This window comes from Pinus tabuliformis, chromosome 4_2 (assembly GCF_031772625.1).
Source record: "Pinus tabuliformis cultivar Carrire ecotype Pingquan chromosome 4_2, CPIR1, whole genome shotgun sequence".
Taxonomy (NCBI): domain Eukaryota; kingdom Viridiplantae; phylum Streptophyta; class Pinopsida; order Pinales; family Pinaceae; genus Pinus; species Pinus tabuliformis.
Window position 1 is genome coordinate 1,160,342,313 of NC_142304.1, and position 26,560 is coordinate 1,160,368,872.

Here is a 26,560-nt window from a genome sequence, read left to right on the forward strand (position 1 = left end):
ATGGACGTTGTTGACGAAGAGCACGAATGGAAATTTCCACATTATTTGACGAGAAGATTCACATCATGTTGCACCTCCCTTGACAAGGAGCATGTATGGCTCGTTTGGGCGTGGCCACTATTGAAGATGGTGTGGGAAAAGAGCATTCACGTTACCCGACATAAAATTCCAAGTCGTGATGCGCTAAACTTGGCATAAGGTCTTTTTTGTATTATAGCGTTGTGGCACTGTTATGGTATGACGTGGTGACAGGATAAAAACATCTTTGTCCTGGGGGACGAAGACTTAGAATCGCATGTAACGGAGAAATCGTGCCATGGGCACCAAATTTCATATAACATAAAATCTTTGTTTTGCACTGAGGGCTTGGCCTTGTGATACACCTAGCGCATTCTGAGGTGGCAGGTGCCACGTAGGACGAGCAAGGTTACATGGATGTTGATGAGGACATACTATTGTTGTGGTCCCTACATGGCTTGACATGTGACAGGTAGGAATGGCCTTTTTGGATGCCCAAGCGGCAGGTTTATGGATGATATGTGGCAATGCCAAAGGATGCCACATGGCATGGTGACGTCATCAAGACATCAAAGTGACATCAGCAAGATGTTATGAAGGCATGGTGTCATGGAGTTGGACGACATGGACACTATACAACCATGTGGATGCCCAAGTGGTGCCAAGTGACATGCCACATCATCTCGAAGAGTACAATGGAGACTCGTTCCTTAGATAACATGAAACATTTGACAAATTGCGGACCGCCCCCACCCCCCCATTCACCGTTAGGAAGGCAAGGGGGGCCCACAATTAACACAAGTCCTCCATCTACCGAGGAGGCCACAAGGCACAGGTTGGAATAGGGAGAAGTGCGCGCGGTTTAGTCGCACAAGTGACAAAATGAGAACCCCCCTGTTAACCATCGAAAAGGAAGGGCGGTCCCACAATGAATATAAGTCATTTTATCTAATATGAACAATTGTACTAAGGCTTTGAGCTACAAGATGTTTAACCATTGGCCACGTGGGTGCCATGTGGCATGGTTTAATTGGTCGATCCTTGGATGGGCATAACTTTCGACCCAAGAAGTAAATTGAGGTAAAATTTATATCAGCGAAAAGCTTTCGATGAGCCAAACACAATGGTGACATTGTTATGGAATTTCGGGGAAGTTGGAAAAAGAGGATTTTTGTGACCCCATCATCATAATAAACCTTGGAGATTGGGTTAATTTCAAAGTAAAACCTTCCACGGCCCAAGAATAACCCCCAAGGGGGTGGGAGGGATTGTCACAAGGAGGGTGTTAGAAAATCGGAAAGGAAGAAAGATTTTCTTATGTTGATAATCACTTGTGATATTCTTATGTTCTTCTTTTATCTTTGTTTCATCAAGCAATTATCAAAAGAAAAACATGAAGATCAGGGACACCAGATGTAGGCAGACAACTAGGGCTAAAACCCTATATAGGGGAAAACCCAATCAAGAACTCTTCCTTCAGTAATTCAAATTGAGATGGACCAAGATCCTAGACCAACAAACTTTCCTTCTCTACCAAGTCAGCCTTCCAAGATGATATAGTAGTCTCTTCTTATCTACCAACTTCTTCCCACCAACAATCTAGCAATTCGACTTCCAGTTGCAGAATTTTGACCCCCAACAACAGAATTTCGGCCTCCCAGTTACTGCAAAATTTCAGCCCCTTTCCAGTAGCTTCACACGTGTGGGAAAGAGAGAGAAAATTTCGACTTTTTATGCTTGTGAGAGACCTCCTCCTCCTTTGCTATCCTTCGTCCTCTTCTTCCTTGAAATTCGCACTTTTTTTGGCCCCTAAAGTGATCGAACTAGTTGTGAGTGAGTCCCAAATGAGGTTGAGTTGTTGCCTTTATATAGTGATTTTGTTGCCCAGTTTAGGCCGACTTGGTGGAGAAGGCCTAAATGACCTATCTTACAATAAAATAAATTTCTTCTTTGATAAATAAATCCAAGAAGGGTTCTTTACATTATAACATGGACAAGGACACTTGACACAAACCCTAGAAGCCTGCAATGGAGGCTTTGACCTAAAAATAATTGACCCAAGCATGAAACCCATGCTTTAATAAGTCAATTTAATAATAATAAAATTTAATTTTCTTTCTTTTGACAAATAAAATATATTGTGACTTGAATACATTTATGAAGACCAAACCTAGTTACATTCTTCAACAAAGGGAACAGTAGATAGACTCACTACTTTATTTTTCATAGACGATAGATTAGTGCTTTGAATTTGGACCTTTTAGTCTTCATACTTTAGTGTGTAGATGACCTATTTTGTGAACATTACTATTTGGTCATGTTGGCAATTCCTAGATAACCTATTTCAATGATAGGTTAATGGTCTACTTTCGATTATATGTTTAAAAAATTGCATGTTTGTTTGTAATTGCTAGAATCTACATGGTTGATGGTCAAATAATTAATAATTAATGTACTATGGATGCCATTTCTATCTTCAATGATGTTCAAATAGGCATGACTATCTAAGTAACCTGACACGTGGATTCGGGATTCGTCAAATACAGAGATTCGAGTGTCGGAACAGGACACGTTGACCCCCCAGAACAGGACACGTTCAGATACGTTATATATTATTTTATTAAATATATATATATATATATTAAAAATTAGATATTTCTTTCACAAATTCTCATTAATGATACAAATTCATTGATTTCAAACATAGATCTTCATCTAAATGTAAGTTTTACTATTTACAAAGTAAGTTAGTAACATTATAGCATGCATAGTACATACAAAATTCAAATACATGTCACATAAATGATAAATCAATGAATCATAAATTCTAAATTCATAAATGATAAATCATAATACATATTCAATCCAACAATGATCCAATAGGAGAAAGACAAGATAGTAAGATAAAGACACTGACAGCTGTAGTTTTCTCATTAAGTCATCAAAATCAAAATGTGTTACATAGGTAGTGGAATGCCAATAGCAAATAGAAATAGAAAATTCAAAACCACTACAAGTGTACAAGCCTCAAGTCAGTAGGTAGCTCATGACTCATGGGTCATCAATCCTCATAGTCATCATCAAAATCAACATCGTGTTGGAATTTCTAATTTTAACCCGTTAGAAATTCTTCTTGTACTATCTGGTTTATTTCTTCCTACTTGTTCAATTACTTAACAAGTTATTTACCATGTAAATATTGAAAATAAATACAAGTACAGTGTCAACACATACAGATCATCAATTGAAAGTAAACAAGCATGCAAGTGACACCGTTGTTTTTGGACTAATGTCCCCTGAAAAACCCAATGCGTGAAATCCGGTGCATCTATTTAGAGGGTTTTATTATTATCCAGTTTCAGAATACAACCTGGGTGCCAGAAATAGCTCACCCAACAGAGAATGCCCTTGGCAGTAGTACCTCTCAGTCAGAGACAGATATTCTGGCTAAATCACTGGATGAACGATCCCAAAGCAACAATGCAACTTTTGCTACTCTGCATCACTCTGATAGGGATTGCGTCACCCTATCCAGCTCTCTAGCTCCCAGTCTGTCCCACGAAATTCTCCCAGCACTGCCTCTAGGCCCTGCGTCAGCCTCTCTGGCCCTATGTCAACCTCTCTGGGCTCTACGTCAGCGTCTGGAGCCTCTGCGTCAGCCACTAGACCCTCTGCATCTCACACGCTGGCCCTCTTTGGGTCTACGCAGCTCCTGGCTGCCTCTGCGTCAACGTCTGGAGCCTTTGCGTCAGCCCCTAGACCCTCTGCATCTCACACGCTGGCCCTCTTTGGGTCTACGCAGCTCCTGGCTGCCTCTGCGTGGCCACTGGCTGGCTTTGCGTCAACCTCTCCTAGCTCTACACTGATCTTCCTAGTACTAACTCGACCTCTATGTTATGTATTCACGGCCCCTCAGCTACAACTCGGATCACTCGCTCGATTTCCTCAGCAAACCCTGCCCCAGAAAACCGAATTCTTGATCTCTCCTGGTGTGTTCTCCAATAGACCCTCAAGCCTCCTCTTATACTTTTCTCGTTGGTCCATCAATGGTCGAGATTAAATCTCTATTCAACTGCTAAGATTATATTTGGTTTGATCCATGACTTTTGGATCATTCTAACCCAGTTTTATATTAATACTCATTAATATTTTATTTTTCCTAAGTTTAGACTTGGAACACCGTTAAAAATATTAATTATTTTAATATCTCCCAAACCGATTAGAATCTGCCCAAACCATTTCTGGGTCTTGGAGATCTCATGTGCTTTAGCCTCTCCACCAATTTTCATGGCTAGAGCACATTCGATGCTACCCCAAATCAACACATCATTGTCCTCATCATCATGGTCACCATTGCTCTCCTCTACTACATCCTCCTCCCCTGTATCCAAAGTCGCCTCTGCATTTGCTGGTATGGAGGATGACCCCTCTACAGTATCACCATCATCAAATCTAATAGGCTCTAGCACTGAATCATTGAGATCCATGTTGGCCAATGCCAACTCAACACTGTTGTCCAGACCCATATCATCAGGAAAGACATCCAACAACTTTGTCTTTCCCTTCAACCACTCTTCCCTTGCATATAAATAAGACAAAGGTTGGTGTAAACATACATCATTGTCTCTGCCCAAGATTGCTCAAGCCTACTCTTCTTAACACTATACAAATTCCCATATGTGCTCCAATTCACTGGCTGAATCGACCCGGTGAGGCCTTGACTCGGACCAACTTGGCCAAATCAGTTTCGAGCCAGCCGAATCTTAAAACATTGCTCACAACAAGAGGATGAATTCACCTAAGAGAGGAGCCTCATGGCTAACTGCTGTAGACGAGGGCTTGTTGCCCCATGATTTTCCCACCAAGAATAGGCTTCTTAGCCCCCTGTCTCTAATCACAGCATATCCTGCAAATCGACCAGTGCCAGTGGAAAACTTTGCAAAGGCATCCTCCACCTCATCAAGCAATTCTCTATCCTGAAAAACCGCCTGAATACATCTTTCCTCCCCTGTGAGATTTCAACATCCACGTGAGGAGGGAATCTGCGAGAAGGTCCACCATTTAGCCACTCATGGCTATAGTAGTTTGGGTTCAATGAGTGAGCCAAAAAATGTAAAGGTGTGCAATTCTTGTCCCATCTGTTGACAAGAATATCCTATGTAGTACCACAGAAGGCCTCTGGTGATGTCTCATACTCAGGGCACTCACTTTGTAGAATAATGTTCCTCACAGAGTCAATCATGGAATCCCATCCCTCATAAACCTCTCCTAGGATGGCTTTGTCTATTTCTACAAATCGAAGTAAAAAAATGATAGGGTACATGATCTGAATAATTAGATCTACCTTCTCCCACCAAGCATCATCTAGCATTGTGTCCTTCACTCTTTTAGAGGCTACTTGATCTATCTTTCTCCAAAAAGACCAAAACTTTGAAATAACCATGGCCCCAAGAGTGGTCTTGACCTCCCTCGACCTCTTCAACATGATGAATGAAGAGGCAAACCATGTATCCGCAATCTTCAACAATGATAGACTGTTGTACTCCTTGTAGATAGTGAGGGCATTTGTATGGTTTTGTACAAACTTATGGATATGTCATGCATCCTCAATAATGTTACCAATCCAAAGCACATCAAAAGCAATGGATTTCAGTGCTAAGTTAAATGAATGGACAATGCAAGGTGTCCAAAACACTTGTGGATATTTAGCTTCCACAACCATGCCAACAACCTTGCAAACAGGTGCATTATCTATAATGATTTGAACACAAGAATCAACACCTACATCTTCAATAACTTTAATAAACAACTCACCCATATATTGCGCATCCTTGTATTCTCCAAGTGTATCCACTGATTTCAAGAAAACTGGACTATTCAAGGAAGACACCATGAAGTTCATGAGTAGGTGTCATACTGGATCTGTCCATCCATCATAAACAATGCTAACCCCAGATGTTAGCCATGATGCTTTAATAGGCTCAAGAATTTTTTTGCACCTCTTTTTTTGCCTTCGTCAACAATGTGGTTCTAAGCTTCTCTAAACCAGGTGTTGATTTGTGGTAGCATTAGATGTGCTATAACCATGAAAATTGGTGGAGAGGCTAAGGCACATAAGATCTCCAAGACCCAAAAATGGTTTGGGAAAATTCCACCTGGTTGGAGTGATATTAAAATAATTAATATTTTTAATGGGTATTTATATAAAACTGGGTGAGAATGTTCTAAATGACATGGATCAAGCCAAATCTAATCTTAGTCGTTGATGAGGGACTTAATCTTAGCCGTTGAAGACTCAACAGAAAAAGTATAAGAGGAGGTTTGAGGGTCAGTTGGAGATACACCAAGATTGATCAATCAGTGAGATTTTCTGGAGCAGGACTTGTGAGAAAATTTGAACAAGTGATTTGTTGCTGCAAGGGGCAGTGAGTACATAGAAAAGAGGCAGGGATAGTGCCCGAGGGTTAGCGCAATGATTGAAGAGGTTGACGCAGAGGCAGCGAGAGCTACGCAAACGCAACAAAATCTAAGTAGAGGCAGCTAGAGACTGTGCAGAGTCTGAGGGGCCTGCGTGGGTGACGCAGATGGCCAGAGAGTTGACGCAAAGAGTCAGAAGGCTGACGCGGAAGGTTTAGGAGCTACGCTGAGGCTAGCAGGGCTGACGCAGAGCCAAGAGGAAGCGCCGGAAGGATTTTCATGGGGCAGACTAGAGCTGAGAGGTTGAATATCTGTCTCCGAGAAGAGGTATTACTACCGTATAACAATCTTTGTTGGGTGAGCCATTTCTGGCGCCCTAGTTGTAATCAAGAAAATGCATAACAATAAAACCCTCAAAACTGTTGCACCGATTTTCTCGCAATGGGTTTTTTCGAGGATGATTGTCCAAAAATAACGGTGTCCCTTGTGTGTTTGTCTCAGTATTTTCAGTTGTTGATCTGTATATGACTTAAGGTTGCATTTGTGTTTATTTTCAGTATTTATATTTATAAATAACTTGTTAATGTAATAAACAAGTAGAAGAATTTAAACCAGAGGATGCAGTAGGGATTTCTAACATGTCAGACTTAGAAATTTCAGCATGGTATCAAAGGATTGCAGATCACAGGACGACTGAAGGCATCAGCAATATCGGAAATTTGCAGCAGTAGCAGTTGTCCCGAGAGATAGAGTTGCTCCTAAGCAGAAGGCAGCAGAGAAGGAGTGACACAAAGGGCATGCGTCATCATTTCAAGCCAGAGAGAGGGCCAGCGCAGAGGCAGAGAGAGGCAGAAGAGGCTCACGAAGAGCCACGTCATCCTACTCAGCCAAGTAGGCTTGACGCAGTTGGCCAGAGGAGTGATTCAGCCTTTGCCGGGATTGCACAGAGCTGGAAGGCTCAGTTTCTTCAGTTGTCGGGGCCTAGGGAGCTGTGGAAAGATTGTGGATTGGGAAGCTAGTGGGGTGTTGTTTTTGTCAAAGCAAAACAGTACCTAACGGGACAAAACCAAGGTAGAGGTAGTGGCTACCTTGACGGATTTCTAGCCAAGAAATCCAGGTCCTTGTTATAGTTGCAAATAGGATTGGAAAGGAGTGGTTCGACATTTGGCGGGAAGATTTCCAGCAGGGAAATCAGGACTTAGAGGGAGATTTCCAGGAGGGAAGTCGAATCTCAGAGGGAGTCCAGAAGAAGAGCGAATATGGCAGTGAACGGACTGAGGGATCAGGACAGGTTGGATGGGGCTTCCAACTTTGTCATGTGGAAGGCCAAGTGCTTAGAGTCTCCTTATGCATAACCCACCAGTGAGAAGGGGTAGCCTTTTGTACCACATCTAATGTAGGTACTCCTTGTTCTTCCAAAACTCTATATTCTAGAGCGGAAATCTTCTACATTACCAATCCCATCATAAATAGGAGGGTCTCTAAGCTTAGATCTAATTCAATGAACAAACTTTAGTGAAACACATCGTCGAGTGAAAATCTCATGGTTATGGCCTTGCCAATTGTACATCACTTATTCAAAGTCATCGTCAAAAGAATGGATACTCTGTGAACTAACTAATCCATCTGCAGTAGGGTTTAGATCCTCTTATCACCATCCTACTGTTAGATTGTAGATCTAATTCATAATGGTATCTTTCAAATTGCCTTTGGTAGGTTTGGTGTACCTTGGGCCCTGATAAGGATCTAGAAGTTGTACTACTATGGTACTATCTACCTCTAATAGTTTCTTTCTTCAAAGACAGTGTTGTTGTAAAAAGTCCACTCGATCCCCAATAAAGCAAGATAGGGATCCCTCTCTTCCACAATCTCGATGACCTCCACACATTATCCTACCACCCAGTAGGAAAGATGTGGTACTGGTTGGCCAGACACAATTGAATAGGAGAGTAAACCGGTTTCCCCATCATTCCCTAGGATTGATTTAGCAGAATATTCACATCGGATCCTAGGTCTAGCATCATATCCTAGAGATAATAGCCTTCCACTTGTGCCTCTAGTCTGAATTCCTTCTCGGTTCTCATCTTTCTCCTTAGATGGGATGAAAATTCCTTATACGTTGGGAGAATATAGAAAAATAAGATGGTGAGAGTATAAGTGCTTTCTTATTCCAAACCTTATGATTCAAATCATACAACCTTCCTTTCTGTGCCTCCCTTCAGTCGGGTATAAGTACCTATATGTTTGTCTTTCTTAGTCAGTCCATTAGTCTTTCTTTCCTACCTCTACAACCTAGATAGAAGTATACTAGACTCTATTTCCATACTCTTAGTATTTATTACCCTCTCTAGTTAGGTCGTGTTGACCACTACATGTCAACTACCCATAGCAGTACACCCCCTTCTTCGCAAAAGGGACAGCGCTGGATCGACATGTCCGTGCCATTCGATTGTCATCATGAACCCGATCATGTTATGTTGTAAACCCAGTCTGCATGTGTAAATTGTAAATAATCTTAGCAGATCTGAGTCATGTATGTAAATTGCCTAGGCAAAGCTAATTTTCTAGTGATAATCTACGTTCCGGAAGGTTTTTTGTCTCATCGATCTATGATCGGCAGAGTTTTCCTTCAGCCTAACCCCAAAGCCAGAATGAATTTTGTCATTAGAATCTTAGGTGAATCCTAGTGTGCTTCGAGTCTGTAAAAGTAATTTGGAAATAATTCTAACTATTTGGTTAGGATATTACAAGTTGCTTGATCTGCTAGATTATGTTTGTGTCGTAGAACTGGGTGGTCTATGAGGGTCTATGTCAAATGGGTTTTCCCCCTTGAAATGTAAAATTGTAAAAGTCATGATGTAAAGTGTCTTGAGGGATAAAAAATGTTTTAATCCCCTCATAAGTCCTAAGTCATAGGTCCTAGATGATTTTTCCAAAGGCTAAGTTCAAAGATTCAAAAAATAAAAAATAAAAGATATAAATAATAAAAAAATAAAATTTAAAAATTTAAAAATAATAATAATAATAATAAAATTTAAAAAATAAAATAATAAAAAATTTAAAAAATAAAATAATAATAAGTCAAATTTTGAGTAAATAAATGCAGAATTTTAATTTTTTAATATATTAAAATGCATTTAAAAATTCGACGGATGGATTAAAAGGAATTTTGATCCTCATCGACGGTCGAGATCATTTTGACATGGATCAATCGAACTAGCCGTTGGGAATTTTTCCTTTAAATAGGGTGTCAGGGGTCATCTGAGATCAGTTTGGATCTGAGAGTCTGGTGCTAAAGAAAGCTCTCTTGTAGTCATTTTTTGTGCAATAAAGAAAGACTTTGGGGTTGAAAATCTTGCTCATGTTACTATTCTGAAAATGCTGTAAGATGTTTTATTTTTCTGCATAATTTTATTTTCAACCATTGATATAGCTTGATGAAGATTGATTTAGGCACAGGTAGTATCTTGTCTGATCTCTGGGGTTTGAATGATAGTTTAGATTCTGAAATATAATGGCAAGTATCTCCATTTGATCTGGATTTCATTATTGTTTTCTCCCTCTATGTTAATGGTTGATTTTAAGCTGTGTAGGAAATCTTAGTTTTCAATTTACCAGGCATTAGGGGAAGTTCTCGGCTGAACCAGCCAACTCCCGGATTGTGTTTTCTGAAACAGCCCAACTAGTTTTAATCCCAGGCTTATCATCTGAAATTTTTTATGAATGCATGCAGGGTTTTCTGAAGTATCTCATATTAAATTGAAATTCTGAAAATATTACTGTGGATTATTGACAAATCTGGCTGCTTAAAGAGTCGAAAATCTGTAAATATTGTAAATTTTTAGCTGGTTTTAGGGTTTTCAGTTTTGTTTCTGGCACATTTTACTTCTCTGTGTTCCGTTTTTGCCATTGCAGGTTGCAGGTATAGATTTTAAAAAGTCTTTCAGGGTTTCTATCAGGCAATCTGAAGCGAATTGATTTAAATTTTTTACAATTTCTGAAGAAATTCAAGGGTTTTCTGCTGCTGCCTGGAGGGTTTCTTTTTCAGAAGGATTTTGAAATTTTCTTTCAGGTGTGCACTGTTCAAACCTCCAGGTCTGCCTGCATCCTTCAAGCAGCAGCATTGCACACCGAAAAGCCTCCATTTCGCAGCTCCCATATCTTCCACGCATTCATCATCTGCTACCAAAAATCCCACACAGCCATACTCTTCCGTGTATGCCTGTTCACGCTCGCTCATCCTACCATACGAGCTCCAGAGCCGTGTCCAATCACCCTCACGCAGATTGCAACTCCTCTTGTTGTCCATCTGCTCCACGGCTTCCATGCATTGTTACGTTTCCCTTTATTGTTGTTCGAACTAGCATCCTCACCTTACCAGCTCCGCGTGCCATCCCTCACCTTTCACTCTTGCCCACCTACGTGCTGCCAGATCTGAGTTTCACATCCACGCAGCTCCTAAACCTACATCTAACCCGCAGCCATTATTCCTCCACGCTATCTCTTCATTCGCTATCCATATCACACAATCCTCTGCTCATCGATTCCTTCATTCATCGCACTTTCAAATCCTTCCTACCCTTCCCACTTCGATTCCTTTGCGTTGTCTACAAAACAATCTTCCGCTACTTGCATACCTCCTCGTGTCATCAATTCCACGTTGTCCAACCCATAAACATGCAAGTGAAACCATCCTTTCCGTCTGCCCATCTCCATCCTTACGCCATCGTCCAAAACCTTGCCAAATCTCTGCATCCGCAACTTCCTTCTTTCCTCATGCAACCCTTGGTTGCTCCATTGCTGCCTCTCCATAGTTCATCGATCTCCTTGCTCTTTTCCGCCGTCGGATTCCCTTACACCTGCAAACCGCATACACTTCCACTATCGAACTGTCATATGCCTGATCCGTTGCCTTCGTGAGTTTCTCCCTGCGTGTTATTCTTCTGTCGTCCAGAGCCTGCGTACACAGCAAACAAAACTCAAAGCTTTTTCGATTTTTTTTTAATTTATGCTTTGATTACATCCTTAGGGTTAGCATACGTATATCTTTTAGTTTCATTAAATTTAACATAGGTTAGATATTACTTTCATTTAGTTTATTTTAGAATAAATAAATTTCATTTAAGATTTATTTTGTTTTTTTTATTTAGTTTTAAACTTTTTATTAAAAATTTTATTATTATATATATATATATAGATTTTAAAAATTAAAAAATTTTGAAAAAGGCTAATAAAAAATATGGAAATTCTTTTTTAAAGACTTTTTTTTTGTTGTGGTGAAGTTTAATGTGCTTAAATGTTTATATCTGGAAATTAACTATTCGAAACTGTTCAGCATTTAAATTCCGTGCTTTAATGTATTCAATCTTTATAAATTTAATTGTTGGATTATTGTTAAGGCGTTGTGCGTTTGATGAATATCTTGCATTTTGCTTATACATGATTATTAATCATGGAATTATAAAGTTCATGTCTCTGCAACTTTTGATAAATAATCATTTAATCATTAACTCCATAAGGCACTAGTACATTAATTTCTAAATCAATCAAGTGCTAAATCGCCTTGTTCTGTCTCCCAACCCAGCTGGTCCACAGTTGGTCTTCATTCATCCCATAGGCTCTACCCCCCTTAGCCGCGGGAGACGGCTTAAACGGAGAGATCGGGGATCAGGGTGACAGCCCCTGGTCTGAGCGTTGTCACGCTGCCCAGACAATCTGTACAACAACATTTTTTGGCGCTGTTGCCGGGGAACATTTTATTCTCGGCGTTTCAACGACAATCATCCTTCTCATTTCTTATCTTTTCATCTGGCCCGGCAACGCCAACATTTTTTGGCGTCGTTGCTGGGGATAAAGTTTTTCTGTCCCTGGAGTTTCAACGACATTCATCTTCTCATTTCTCATCATTCTTTCATCTTTCGCATCTCTCATTTGAGCTAGCAAAGTCAACATTTTTTGGCATCATTTGGATCTTTTCATCACCTTATCTTTCATCATATCAGCACCTACTCTTCAGTTCGTTTCTTGTTTGGGTGGCGACTCCATTTTATTTCTTTTATTTTTTCCCAGGCAAGAAGCCTCCCTCATATCTGCTTGTTGGTTGCTTTTTGGATCCTAGAATTAGATTCATTGTTGAAGTGGCGACTCCATTTCTTTCATCTCTTGATTTTCTTGAGCAGAGATCTCTTTCTATCATCCATTTGGTCCCTCGTTATTCATCATGGATTATTCATTTAAACCATATCATTTCACTAATGATCTCCATGATTTTCCGGAAGTGGCCATTTCTAAACTACCTTTGTTCTCCAGTGGTGATTCAGTCGTTGTTAAAAGACATCTAGGCTTGTTTACTCGTATAACGATCATATATTGTAGACCCCCTCAGTATAATCATGAAGATGTCAAAATGCGTCTTTTTATCCTTTCTTTAGAGGGTGATGCTTTCAATTGGCTTAACAATTGTCCTAAGGATTCTTTCACTTATTTACAAGACATTGTCAATGATTTTAAAGATAGATATGGTAATCCAGATAGCTCGCCTTGTGCCCCTAAAATTTTGCAACAGAATGAAAGTAATCTTATAAAAGGTCCAGCTATCGGTGAAAGATTCCAAGATGATGGTTCATATGTGCCATCCACCTGTACCATTGCAGATCAAATCCATGATAGTGGAAAAGCAGAGACAAATTGTAAAAACAGTGTTGACAATGAAAAGGAAGATCAGAAGCAAACTATACAAGAACTAATGCTACTAGTAAAAAATATGGAGATCAATCAAACTAATTACGCCAATGATGTGAGAACTTTATGCACCCACTTGGAAAAACATAATAGGGAGATAGAGATCATGCAAAATCAGCATGCTAAGGAAATTGAGGCCATGAAGACTAATCATGACACAGAAATTAGTTTTATGCAACGCAAGTTATCAGGCTTAGAGGAAAATATGACGACCATGAAAGCTAATCATGATAGGGAAATTAATTCTATGCAAAATAAGTTATTAAATATGGATGAAGAAATGACTATCATGACGTTCGATCATAATAATCAGTTGGCTACCATGCAAGCAAATCATAAGGAAGAGATAAACTCTATGCAGCATTGCTTAATGACCATAAAGGAAAAAGACGATAAAGTAATAAAAGATATGGAAGCTAATCAGATATGTCTTCAGAAAAAGTTATTGATCATGGAAGAAGACCATGCCAGGGAAATCAATGTTATAAAGGTTGAACACTCTAGTCAGATAGATGCCATTAAAATACAGGTTCAAAAATTTCATCAATGGTCAGAGGATGAAAGAAACCAGGGAATGTCAATAGATCAGGAGCCTCCTTACCTTTTACAACAAGCTCCATCATATTATGAGGTCCTTTGTTCCACTGAAAAGTGGATAAATGAAGGTGACCTGGATAGAAGGGAAATTAATAATCAGATTGATGCTCACACGGTTAATCCACCAGTCATTGAAGATCAACTTATAACTCATGGCACCTGTGAGATTGATCCATCATCCTTGATAGGGCAGATGCAGAATAAAGAAAGACATGTCACGCATATCTTACATACCTCATCTGAGAGCTTTGAAGCAGAAAGTTCCATGTCATCAGTGATACAACCTACCACAAAGAAAAAACGCAAAAGAAAGAGAACGAGAAGAAGATTTGATGCATCAGACGGCCGCGAACAGTTTGATTTTCGGATAGGGAAAAGTCCTACTATATGCAGAATTGGACATGGCACATCCGACAAGCAGCCCACAGATTTGCCTAAAAGTAGGCAAATGCTCTTGAACGCATTTGATGCCATGGGGCATCCTCTGTATTTCTAACCCTACTCCTTGTTTTTTCAGCATTTTCATTTCTGTTTTAGGATTAGATTTACTTTTCATGTTACTAGAGCTTTTTTTTTTTATTTATGCTTTGATTACATGCTTAGGGTTAGCATACGTATATCTTTTAGTTTCATTAAATTTAACATAGGTTAGATATTAATTTTATTTAGTTTATTTTAGAATAAATAAATTTCATTTAAGATTTATTTAGTTTTAAACTTTTTTAAAAAAAAATTAAAATATATATATATATATATATATATATAAATATAAAAAATAAAATTAAAAATTAAAAAAATTAAAAATTTTTGAAAAAGGCTAATAAAAAATATGGAAATTCTTTTTTAAAGACTTTTTTTTGTTGTGGTGAAGTTTAATGTGCTTAAACATTTATATCTAGAAATTAACTATTTGAAATTGTTCAGCATTTAAATTTCGTGGTTTAATGTATTCAATCTTTATAAATTTAATTGCTAGATTATTGTTAAGGCGTTGTGCGTTTGATGAATATCTTACATTTTGTTTATAAATGATTGTTAATCATGGAATTATAAAGTTCATATTTCTGCAGCTTTTGATAAATAATCATTTAATCATTAACTCCATAAGGCACTTGTACATTAATTTCTAAATCAATCAAGTGCTAAATTGCCTTGTTCTGTCTCCCAACCCAGCTGGTCCATAGTTGGTCTTCATTCATCCCATAGGGTCTACCCCCCTTAGCCGCCGGAGACGGCTTAAACAGAGAGATCGGGGATCAGGGTGATAGCCCCCGGTCTGAGTGTTGTCGCGCTGCCCAGACAATCTGTGTGACAACAGGTCGATATCTATTCCAGTAGCTTTCTTAGTACGGTCACTGGATATAAGTATACCAGACTAGTTAGTTCAGTCCCTCTCTTAGTCCAGTTAGATAGTCTGTCTTAGTCCCTACCTCCTTATTGTCTAACCTTTTGCCGTCCAGCTCTATAAGGACAAAACAACCTCTCTCTCTTAGTCCAATACTAGTACGGTAGAAGAGTCTGTCTCGTCCTATCTAAGCTAGTATGGTCTAGAAAGAAAGCTTCTCTTTGTCCTTACCTCCTTGCTGTCCAACCTTTTGCCATCCAGTCTTAGAGTCCAGTCAGAACTAGTTAAACCTTTCTTACTAGTCTTCCTTATTGTCTATCTAATATGTCTTACTATTCTCTCTTACCTTCCTTTCTAATAGCTAGTAGATGCCCCTTCGGGGTTGTCTTCCCTTACCTTTCTTTCTTACTTTCTTATCTAATCCTTGCCCCCCGGAGGGAACAAGCGGCTTCGCACCTTAAGCAAAAGTTCAAAAAGAAGATCTGGATGACCTGGAACTACCAAATTGGTCATCAAGGCAAGGTAGGTTTGAATGCCTGAAACATTGTCGTAGAATTGGTTTGTTATAAACTTGAGAGTGGGTAGAGATGTATGGGACCAACCCTCTGGCTTTCTTTCTGGTAATGTTGGCTAAATGGGCAATGGCTAGCTAGCTGTCTCTCTGGCTTGCTCAGTGTTGCACGAAACGCCCCCCCCCCCCCCCCGGTTCCAAGCCCCGAAGCGCGTCCCGTACGGAAGCGCCTAGGAAGCTTGGCCGGAAGCGGCGCTTCCGAATTCGGAAGCACCGCTTCGGCTTTTTTAGCCGCTTCCTGGAAATTTGGAAGCGCTGTACGGAAGCGCCACTTCCGAAGTGCCGAAGCACGCTTCGTACGGCGCTTCGGGCGTCAGAAGCGTGGCGCTTCGAAGGAGGAAGCATACGCTTCCCAGACGCTTCCGTACGCTTCCAGAAAAGCTTCCGCAAAAGCGTTTAGAAAATCGTTTTTTTTTTAATTTTAGGTAAGTTTGCTTGTTGGGGGTGGGTCCACCTTGGGTTAGGGTGACGAATGAAGGCAAAAAAAATATAAATATAGCAGATGCTCCCTCATGGTAATGTTAAATTCCTAAAGTAAAAGTGACATTCTCCTTTATTTTTCATTTTCATCCTTTTACTTAAATTTTTAACATTACCATGAAATGACTCAGGGGATGTTTGAGAGTGGTTCCAGCCTCATTGGACTTCATATGGAGAAAATAAAATTTCATATCCTATTCAAAATTCAGCAGACTTAACAGTTTTCAGGTATTCAGGATCAATGGGATTGTGGCATTTCATTAGATTATATCAAGTATGAAGGTATGCGATTAGCATTTAATCAAGAGCACCAAGCCCTATATGTACCCTGGTGTTGGTGGTGTTAATTGTTGAACTCCTTTGTCACGCGGCACGCCCTTAGCAAAAAATTACCTTTCAATCAAGTCAAAATCATTGATCAAACATGTTAAGCTTTTTCTACCATATTTTAAGTCTTGAATTAGGTAGTTTGATCAAAATTGGGCAATGTTGACTAATATCCCTAGACAATCGAGGTAGAGGCAAAGGCTAGACAAGAGGAGAAGAATCTAGATTCTAGATCATTAATGTACAATGGATGTTATATCTATCTTGATTTATGCAAAAATATGCATGTTTTCATGTCTTCTACAATTAATTTGGTATTTGGGATGTTTGTTTTGAGTATAAATGCAAAAAAATATAAAAATATATATATATATAGCAGACGCTTCCGCGGACGCTTCGCTTCCTAGATTTTTGGAAAATGACGCTTCGGCGTCCCCGCTTCCAAAAAATGCTTCCGCTTCGTGCAACATTGGGCTTGCTACTAACTTCCAACTTTGTCATCTGGAAGGCCAGGATCCTGGGCTGGCAGTGCTGGATTGACATTGCATCAAGGGCTTCGCCTTGAGAACTGTGGCAATCCCAGTCGACCCAGCGAATAATGAGAAGTATGAGGATGCAATGGCGAGGGCAAAGTGCATAATCCTTGATGGGGTCAAGGATCATTTCGTACCACATATTTTTTAAAAGAACACAACAAAGGAGATGTGGGATACTTATGCGTAATTGTATCAGGGCACTTTCCTGCAACGGAAGATGCTATTGGAGAATCAGCTACGGTCGTATCAGATGCAAAAGGGGGAGCAGATAGATATCTACCTCCTTAGGTTGCAAGAGATTCATGACCAACTTACTTCCATAGGGGCCACGCCAAATCAAGAGTTCATGGTGAGGACCGCCCTGAATGCAATCTCCGAGAAGTAGGAGACATTTGTCCAAGGCATTTTGGGCAAAGCTACTCTTCCAAGATGGGAAGAGATGCGGGCAGCTCTTCGCCAAGAAGAGATCAGACGGTTGACCAAGGCGGGGAGTAGTGGCAAGGGAAATCGAATCAAAAAAGAGGAGGAGGGGGATGCAGCTCTAGCATCTGCGGGGCAGCAGAGGAAGAGGAAGAAGAAGGATATCTCCAAGGTGAAGTGCTTCCATTGTGGGGAGCTGGGCATTATGCATCCCAGTGTCCTAGGAAGAAGAACAAGGGAGAGGCTTCTGACTCCAAGGCAGCGTCGGCTAAGGCGGAAAGAGAAGTCGAGACTGATGACTACTGTGCCATGAGTGATCATGCACCTCTAGAGAATAGGTAGGGTGACATCGAGCTATAGTCAGGAGGACTACAGAAGATGAGGGGCAGGATCCTTGAGGTGCCCAAACTCTTGGATCATATCCGCCTACAGGAGCCCTTAACGACAGTAGCAGGATGACGGATGTCGGGTAGAAGCAAGATGCAATGGAATGACAAGGCAGTGCTAACGTGCAGAGGTCTGTAGCAGCGCAGTGGGGCTTGCAGCAGTGCGAGAGGCACAAAGCTGTTTGCAGAAGTGCGAGAGGCACAGAGGTGGTTGCAACAGTGCGAGAGGCACAAATGTGTTTGCAGCAACGGAAAGGCAGCAGAGGGAGCACAGGATAGCAGCAGAGGGAGCACAGGATAGCAGCAGAGATAGCTTCAGCATCAAGAGGCTTCCAGAGTGACAAGGATGTCATCATTTGGGTAGATCAATTACTTACTTCTTGGTAACTAAGTTGCAATGCAGCAGTTAGCAGTGGCAGTGCTTTGGGCAGCATGGGCAACATGTTGAGAGGGCGCTACAGTACAGATGTAGCAGTGGCAGTGGTAGTGTCATGGGCAGCAGTACAGGAAGCAGTAGTGTAGTGGATGTTGGGTAGCAGGCCAAGCATTGGCACAGGTACCAATGCGGAAGGATCAGTGTGATGTTTCAGTGGTGGAGCATTACTAGAGCACATTCCTCGCTAAGAGGGAGTGTTGATTTGTGATAGCATCGGATATGATCTAGCCATGAAAATTGGTGGAGAGGCTAAGGCACATAAGATCTCCAAGGCCCGGAAATGATGTGGGGAAATTCCACCCTGTTGGAGAGATATTAAAATAATTAATATTTTTAATGGGTTCCTAAGTCTAAACTTAGGAAAATTAAAATATTAATGGGTATTAATATAAAACTGGGTGAGAATGTTCATGCTTTGACCAGCTTCCTCAGATATGTTGATCTGAGATGCCTTGCACTTTATCTCCAGGAGGCCTTCAAATTTCGGGCCCTTTTTCTCTAGCCCCCCACCAGATCGCACACCACGCAGAAGATCACGGACTTCTTTAGGGTGCTACCTTCAACGCGGGGCACCAAAAGAACCAATGACCGACCCACAAACGCTGAGACCAGATCAGTGCGGTCCCGGGGGGATGACCCACAAAACTACACCAGCGCTCCAGGATTGGATCCACCCCTGGGAGGCGCCCTAGAACCTCCAGGCGACAGCAGCGACAGCCCAGTATGACCACAAGATAGCAGACTTTGACATTCTTCTCTCAGTTTTCTTCTCTCGACCTCGGATGTTAGGAGTAGGATCTGGACAGGAGACCCCTACCTTTTCTTCTCCTTCTTCTTCTCCTTCTCTGCTCCATCGTAGTGCTTTGTTTCAAGGCCGAGAGCTTCTAGCTTCTACATTTGCATTTACTTAGATTGTAGATGTATTTTCTGCTTTTTAAAAAGAAATGTTAAAGGGGACCATTTGGTCCACAGGCTTGGCATGATGTAATCATTGTATCCGACAGTCTCGTTGACCTCTGATGGTCATTTGTTGGACATTAATAAAATTATCTTATCTTATCTTATCTTATCTAAATAACATGGATCAAGCCAAATCTAATCTTAGTCGTTGATTAGGGACTTAATCTCGGCCATTGAAGACTCAATAGGAAAAGTATAAAAGGAGGCTTGAGGGTCAATTGGAGATACACCAAGATTGACCAATCACTTTGATTCTCTCGAGCAGGGCTTGCTGTGAAAATTTGAACAAGTGATCTGTTGCAGCGAGGGGCAGTGTGTACATAGCAGAGAGGCAATGATAGTGCTTGAGGGTCAGCACAGTGACTGAAGAGGCTGACATAGAGGCATCCAGAGCTACGCAGAGTCAGCAAAATCTACGCAAAGGCAACTAGAGACTGCACAGAGGCTGAGGGGCCTGCGTCGGTGACGCAGAGGGCCAGAGAGCTGAAGCAGAGAGTCAGAAGGCTGACGCAGAGGGTTCAGGAATAAGGCTAGCAGGGCTGACGCAGAGCCAAGAGAAAGTGCCAGAAGGATTTTCGTGGGGCGGACTAGAGCTTAGAGGCTAAATATTTGTCTCCGAGAAGAGGCATTATTGTCGTATAACAATTTTTGTTGGGTGAGCCATTTATGGCACCCTAGTTGTACTCAAGAATCTGCATAATAATAAAACCCTCAGAACTGTTGCACCGATTTTCCCGCAAATGGGTTTTTCCGGGGACGATTGTCCAAAAATAACGGTGTCCCTTGTGTGTTTGTTTCAGCATTTTCAGTTGTTGATCTATATATGAATTAAGACTGCATCTATGTTTATTTTCAGTATTTATATTTATAAATAACTTGTTAATGAATAAACAAGTAGGAGAATTTAAACCAGAGATGCAGTGGGGATTTCTAATGTGTCAGACTTGGAAATTTCAACACCACGAGGCACATCCCATGATGGAGCCTTGTGAGTTAGAGCTCGGCACATCTCAATAAATAGAGGTGAGGGTGCAACATTAAATGATATGAAGTTTTGGTAGAAAAGAAAGGCAATGGTGAGATCAAGCTCTTCCCATTTCTCCATTTGAAAAATCTTGTCCATTGGACCAAGTGAAATTGCCTTTCTTTTTGTTGTTTGTCCCCCACTAGAACTCTCAAATGGGAATTTGTTGCTGCCTTTCCTCAAAAATGGAAAGGGGTCATCATTGTTTTTTTTTTCTTTTTTTTGGGCAGCCACATTTGCCATACTAACAGTGAACTCTCTTTCCATTTCTTTCTTCTTTTGTAAAGGAACTTGTGTACAAGCTCCAACACCACAACCTGGTAAAGCCAACAAATGGCCTTGTTGACCACTACCGGTCAACTGCCCATAGCAGTACACCCCCTTTTCTTTGCAAAAAGGGTAGCGCTTGATCGACATGTCCGTGCCATTCTACAGTCATCGACAGCTTGATCAATTTATGTTGTTAACCCAGTCTGCATGTATAAATTGTAAATAATCTTAGCAGATATGAGTCATGTATGTAAATTGCCTAGGTGGACCTAATTTTCTAAGTGATAATCTACGTTCCGGAAGGTTTTTCGTCTCACCGATCCACGGTCGGCAGAGTTTTCATTCAGCCTAACCCCAAAGCCGGAATGGATTTTGTCATTAGAATCTTAGGAGAATCCTAGTATGTTAATCTGCTAAATTATAGTTGTGTCGCAGAACTGGGTGGTTTATGAGGGTCTATGTCAAATGGGTTTTCCCCCTTTAGAATGTAAAGTTGTAAAAGTCATGATGTAAAGTGTCTTGAGGGTTAAGAAATGTTTTAATCCCCTCATAAGTCCTAGGTCCGAGGTGATTTTTCCAAAAGCTAAGTTCGAGGATCCATTTAAAATAAATTAAAAAAAATTAATAAAAAATAAAATTAATAAAAAATAAAATAATTAAAAAAATAAAAAATAAAAAATATATAAAGTAAAAAACCTAAAAATAATAAAATAATAATATTTTGAGTAAATAAATTTTTTAATACATTAAAAAAATTCGACGAATGAGATCAAGGGATATCTTGATCCTCATCGACGGTCGAGATCATTTTGACATGGATCACTCGAACTAGCTGTTGGGAATTTTTCCTTTAAATAGGGTGCTAGGGGTCATTTGAGATCATTCGATCTGTGAGTCTTGTGTTGAAGAAGCTCTCTTATAAACTTTTTCTGGTGCTAATAAAGAAAGACTTTGGGGTTGAAATCTTGCTGGTGTTATTCTCTGGAAGTGCTGTGAGCTATTTTATTTTCTGCATATTTTAGTTTTTTTCAGCCATTAGTAACAACTTATTATAGAGTATTGTTGAGCACAGGTATCTTGTTCACTTGCTAGGGTTTGAATGGTATTAGGTTTTCTGAAGTAATGGCAGGTATCTCCATTGCTTTTGAGATCTAGTACTGCTTTTTCTCTCTTTATTGATGGTTGAAGCGAGCTGTGCAGGAAACCCTTATCAAAGAAAACTAGCGGGCGTTTGGGGAAGTTCTCGGCTGAAACAGCCAACTCCCGCAAGCATTTTCTTGCAGATCCCAGCTAGTTCTGACCCTGGGTTTATCATTTAGTTTATTTTTCTGAATTGCATGAGAGATTTTCTGAGGTTTTTCATAGTAAAACTGGAATTTTGATAAAACTACTGATTATTATGGATAAATGTGGTTGTTAAAGAGTCAAAAGTTGTAAATTGTTTCGCTGATCTAGGGTTTAAATTTTGTTTTATACACAGATTTTATTAGGGTTTTCCTTTCTTCTGCAGGTTACAGGTGCCGAGAAATTTCTGGGGTTTCATCAATTAAATCTGAGCAAACCTGCAATCAGCGGCAGAATACCTTTTCCCTTGCCCTCCTCATGTGCTGCCCATGCTATCTCCAATCCTCATACTATAAATCTCCTGCGTATTGATTTCCAGACTACTGCATCTTCATTTACCTGCACGATTGCCTCCTCATCCACATAGCTTTCTTCTCCTTTTCTGCCGCCAAACGAGCTTCATTTCACTCCGTCGGCCGTCAAATAATTTGTAAAGCAAAACACATATAAGGGCCAGAGCTTTCCGTCATTAAGAGTTGCTGGGAATTGCAAAACGTAAGTCCATCCGCCGTCGATCGATCTGCAAACGTTTTGTAAGAATCTCGCCCCTTTTTCACGCGAACCAAATACGTGGGGTAAGCAATAATCAAAACGGATGATCATACGCTGCTCATCTGCAAAAAAGAATTTGTTGCCGTCAATTTTTATCATCGCCTGAGCAGTAAGCAAGACGTTTGTATACGCGGGCCAGCGTTTGCGGCTAGGGTCTTTGCATCCAGTCGTTTCCATTTCTGATTTCCGAGCGCTTCATCAGTTCGAAATTTTTTTATAACAGTTCAGGTGAACGCAGTGAGGTATATTTGCATTTCAGGTTGTAATGCAGGTAAGTTATATTACGCAGCAAGTGTATGGTGATCGCTTTCCTTTGCTAAGTTGTTGTAGGGCATAAGTTACGTTTTCGCATTTCCTTTAAGGTATAGCTTAGTTATCGTTTAGTTTAGATTTCTTTTAAAATATATATATAAAAAAAAAGGAAGGGGTTTTACTTTTGATTTTAATTTTGTTTCATTTAGATTATAATTTAGATAAATGTTTTCATATATATATAAAAGTCTAGTATTTGTTTAATTTTTAGACTTACATTTTAGATTTAGGTAGGGTTTTAATAATTTTAAGTTTGTAAGCTATAGATTTTAATTTAGATTTAATTGTTTTATAGTATTAGAATTATATGCTTTTTAGTTTCGTTTTGTTTTATGTCATAAAAAAAATCAAAAATAAAATATAAAATATAAAATTTCCTTTTTATTTTTTTTAAATTTTGGATTTAAGGTTTCATTTACTTAGTCTTTAGCTTTGCTGTATTTGAAAAGCATAAAATATTTCGGAAATATCTTTCGGTCTTGGCTCAGGGGTTTATCACGCTTTATTATCTTTGCTAAGGCTAAAATTTTTGATGTGGAATGAATGTTTATCATTTTATGTGCATGAATGATCATTTTGAAGATTAGCTACATGAATATGATATCTGGTTAATGTTCATAATTACGTGGTTGTGTATCAAGCTTTATCTTTCGAAGTTTTAAAATTGCTAGATCATCATCGTGAATTTACTGGATATCTTATGATAAATGATTGTTGTACATGGTTTATATTTCTACAACATCTAGTAAGTAATCGTTTAAACATCAAGTCCATAGGGCACTGGTCCATTAAATTAATAAAATCAATTTAGTGCTTGTTCCATCATGTCTCCCAATCCAACTGGTTCACAGTTGGTCGTCCATTTCCCTACAGGGTTTACCCCCCTTAGCCGTGGGAGACAGGCTTAAACGGAGAGATCAGGGATCAGAGTGACAGCCCCTGGTCTGAGCGTTGTCGTGACAATTTGTGCGACAACATGTCTTTCACACGGTAATATGTGCTTGTGAAAGTACTGTGGCAAAAGTTGCATCTCCAATTCACATTTCCTCCTCCCTTCACCTTGTTGCTTGGCCCATCCTCTCTTGTGACATATTTCCACAAGGGATATTTCTCAATGTTACCTTTAGGAGAAAATCTTCCCTCAGCATTACCTACAATAGAGAGAATACTTGCAACAGACTCTAATGAAATTGGGGGAGGAGGGGCATCTCCAATGGGGGCATTCTTCCCCTTCCTTTGCCCCTTACCTGTTGCCCTTGATTGAGCCATGAATACTATAAAAAATAAACAAAACATGCACAAATTTGTAAAAGAAATGCATATACAAACTGTTGTAATACAAATGCAAAAAAAATAGAGAGGAAATGCATTTACCTATTGCTTGAATCTCCTTGAAAGCGCTCCACACCCTTTTCTCCTTGCTCCAAACTCCTCACAGCAAACCCCTAGCTCACCTATTGCAAAAGAAATGACAAAAAATGATGCAAATGAAAGGCATTTCTGCCCTTTTATGGTAGTGAGGGTCCCAGTTTCCCGGATTCATGTCCCGATTTCGGGACACGATCCGGATTCGATCGTGTCCCAATCGGACACGATGTGTCACGAAATCCGAACATGATTTAGGTCGAATCGTATCGGATTCAACGGATTCGGACACGTGGCCCTCTAGGAGCGAATCCAGTTTCAGAGATGACTACGTATATTCTGGAACTACTTTGGCATACTAGACCTTATATATATATATATATATGCTCCATACAACCTTGTGTACAAGTGCAACTGTCCGCTATGCAACTGAATGTTAAAGATTTTGTACAAGCACAACTCTCCACCATGTAAACAATTTCAAATTTGATCATTATGATTAGATACCTGTAATGAAATTGTCAGTAGGCACATATACTAATACAATAACCAGTTTGGTCACTTCTGCCTATGCATTGGGTGTGGAGAACAGGTCTATAACAGACAAACCAATTCCATGCTATGTAAGCCCATTGAGAAGTACATAATTGATGAAATGATATTCTAGGAAAAACTCATGACTATTCAAAACAATATAGTTAGGTCTCCACCTGCAATAAAGAAGTATGTCAACAAACAAATTCAAAGCAAAAGGGGGACTACTTATCATTAAGATAAAATACTTAGAAGTTGCCAAAATTTGAAATAATCACTTTAAGAAGCAAAACAAGCACAAACAAAATAAACACAAGTAGAGATTATAATACTCGATATATTAAATAGCAGTACAATATATCAAGTTAGCTCATGATAAACTATCGAGATTTGTACCCCTCTCAAATACATTATCTCTCAAATACTCTTTTAATAGTGCTATACACCTTTAGTGGTTGTTTAGCCAAATAACACTAACCTTAACTTTTGATAATCAGATGTCATGTCAATAACATAATATGATCACATAACATACAGTTAATAATGTTTAATGTTGGAATTCATTACTTGCTCCTCCAACAGTGCCTACCAAATAAAAAACCTATGGCCACAACACGCGGCGACTTATGTTTCAAGGACAAAACCTCTGAAAGAGGGGACATGTCATGAATTTAAGGAGCTCATGGATTGAACAGTAACAACCACTGATAATAGAGTACATATTAATCCCCATACTGTTATCGGGTATCAATCACTCTTTGAGTCAAAAAATACATATTATATGCAAATTATTTTAATCTAAGATACAATTCATCACGAGATAATTCATCCAAGAAAATAAATCTGATATACCAAATTTGACCCACCTTCAATATTGAGGAGCAAGAAAATCACCACGAAGCCCCAAAGGGATGCACTGCAGTCATTTTACAACAGCAAAAAGTTAGATAACAAAAAAGTGCTAAATAACGACAAAATAGGTCCTAGCATATTGACAAAACCTAGCTTTTCTGAAAGACCAAGTTAATATATTACAAACCTGATACCAACAACCTTCTTGAAGTCGGCTTCAAGTGTTTTCATCATGTAATCGTGGAAATTAAAATTTGGGTTCGACCTGCAATGTTTCTACATACAATAAAATCTTGCTATTAAAAAAATCCATATAAACAAACGAAGCCTATTCAGGTGTTTGCATAACAGAATAGAAGACAAAAAGTTTACATCAAGGGAAACTATTATCCACTTTCATGAACCACAACACAAATACATGCACATGCAAATAATGACCAATCAATTATTTCTTTTAATTGAAGGACAACTAATTTGAAAAAATGCAAACATTATTTGATATTTACCTCAATGAAACTCAATCGTAGAGTGCTATAGTCAGATTTCTTTACTGAGCCATAAAATTGGCTGAAAAAGGAAACCTAAAGGAAAAAAACATCGTTAGCAACAACTTAACTCACATTACCTTAAAGAATGTCTGTGTCATATGTTTCAAGCATCAGGCTATCCACACAATACGTAGTGATAACTAAACAAGTGTTGTAAGAAACGAAATAAGGATGACAACGACTTTCTTTGGATAATGAAAAAAGACACTTCAAAAGTAAAGATCAACCATCTAATGCTCTATATATACATCTCTAACTAAATAACCACAAGCTGCATAAGAAATGGAAAAGAAGGATTGCCACCTTATTTGGATGATCACCAAACAAATTTAAAAAGAAAGATAAATCACTCAATATTATGAAGTACTTGTGGTTTATGGCATTGACTAATTCACTCGAGAAAACATAGCAGTGTTATCTAGAAGACAGAGAAAAATAGTATTGATGTTTACAAATGACCAAATCAGATCAAGTGATAAGTACATGTGGGAATGCCTGAGCCAACTAATAAAAAGGAACCGAAAA

General features: G+C 39.5%; 1 protein-coding gene across 4 annotated transcripts in view; it reads right to left on the reverse strand.

Annotated features, from left to right (window-relative positions):
- MLO1 (Seven transmembrane MLO family protein) overlaps positions 1-26,560 on the reverse strand; it is a 344,076-nt gene that overhangs the window by 147,526 nt on the left and 169,990 nt on the right. For all 4 annotated transcript variants that reach the window (XR_016259154.1, XM_089424734.1, XM_089424735.1 and 1 more), the window contains 3 exons: positions 25,994-26,068; positions 25,675-25,763; positions 25,502-25,551 (listed from right to left, as the gene is read on the reverse strand). Coding sequence is in view for 3 of the 4 variants with exons in the window: in XM_089424734.1 (XP_089280860.1) it covers positions 25,502-25,551; positions 25,675-25,763; positions 25,994-26,068 (214 nt within the window). In the remaining variant the exon portion in view is untranslated. The remainder of the gene's footprint in view (positions 1-25,501; positions 25,552-25,674; positions 25,764-25,993; positions 26,069-26,560) is intronic.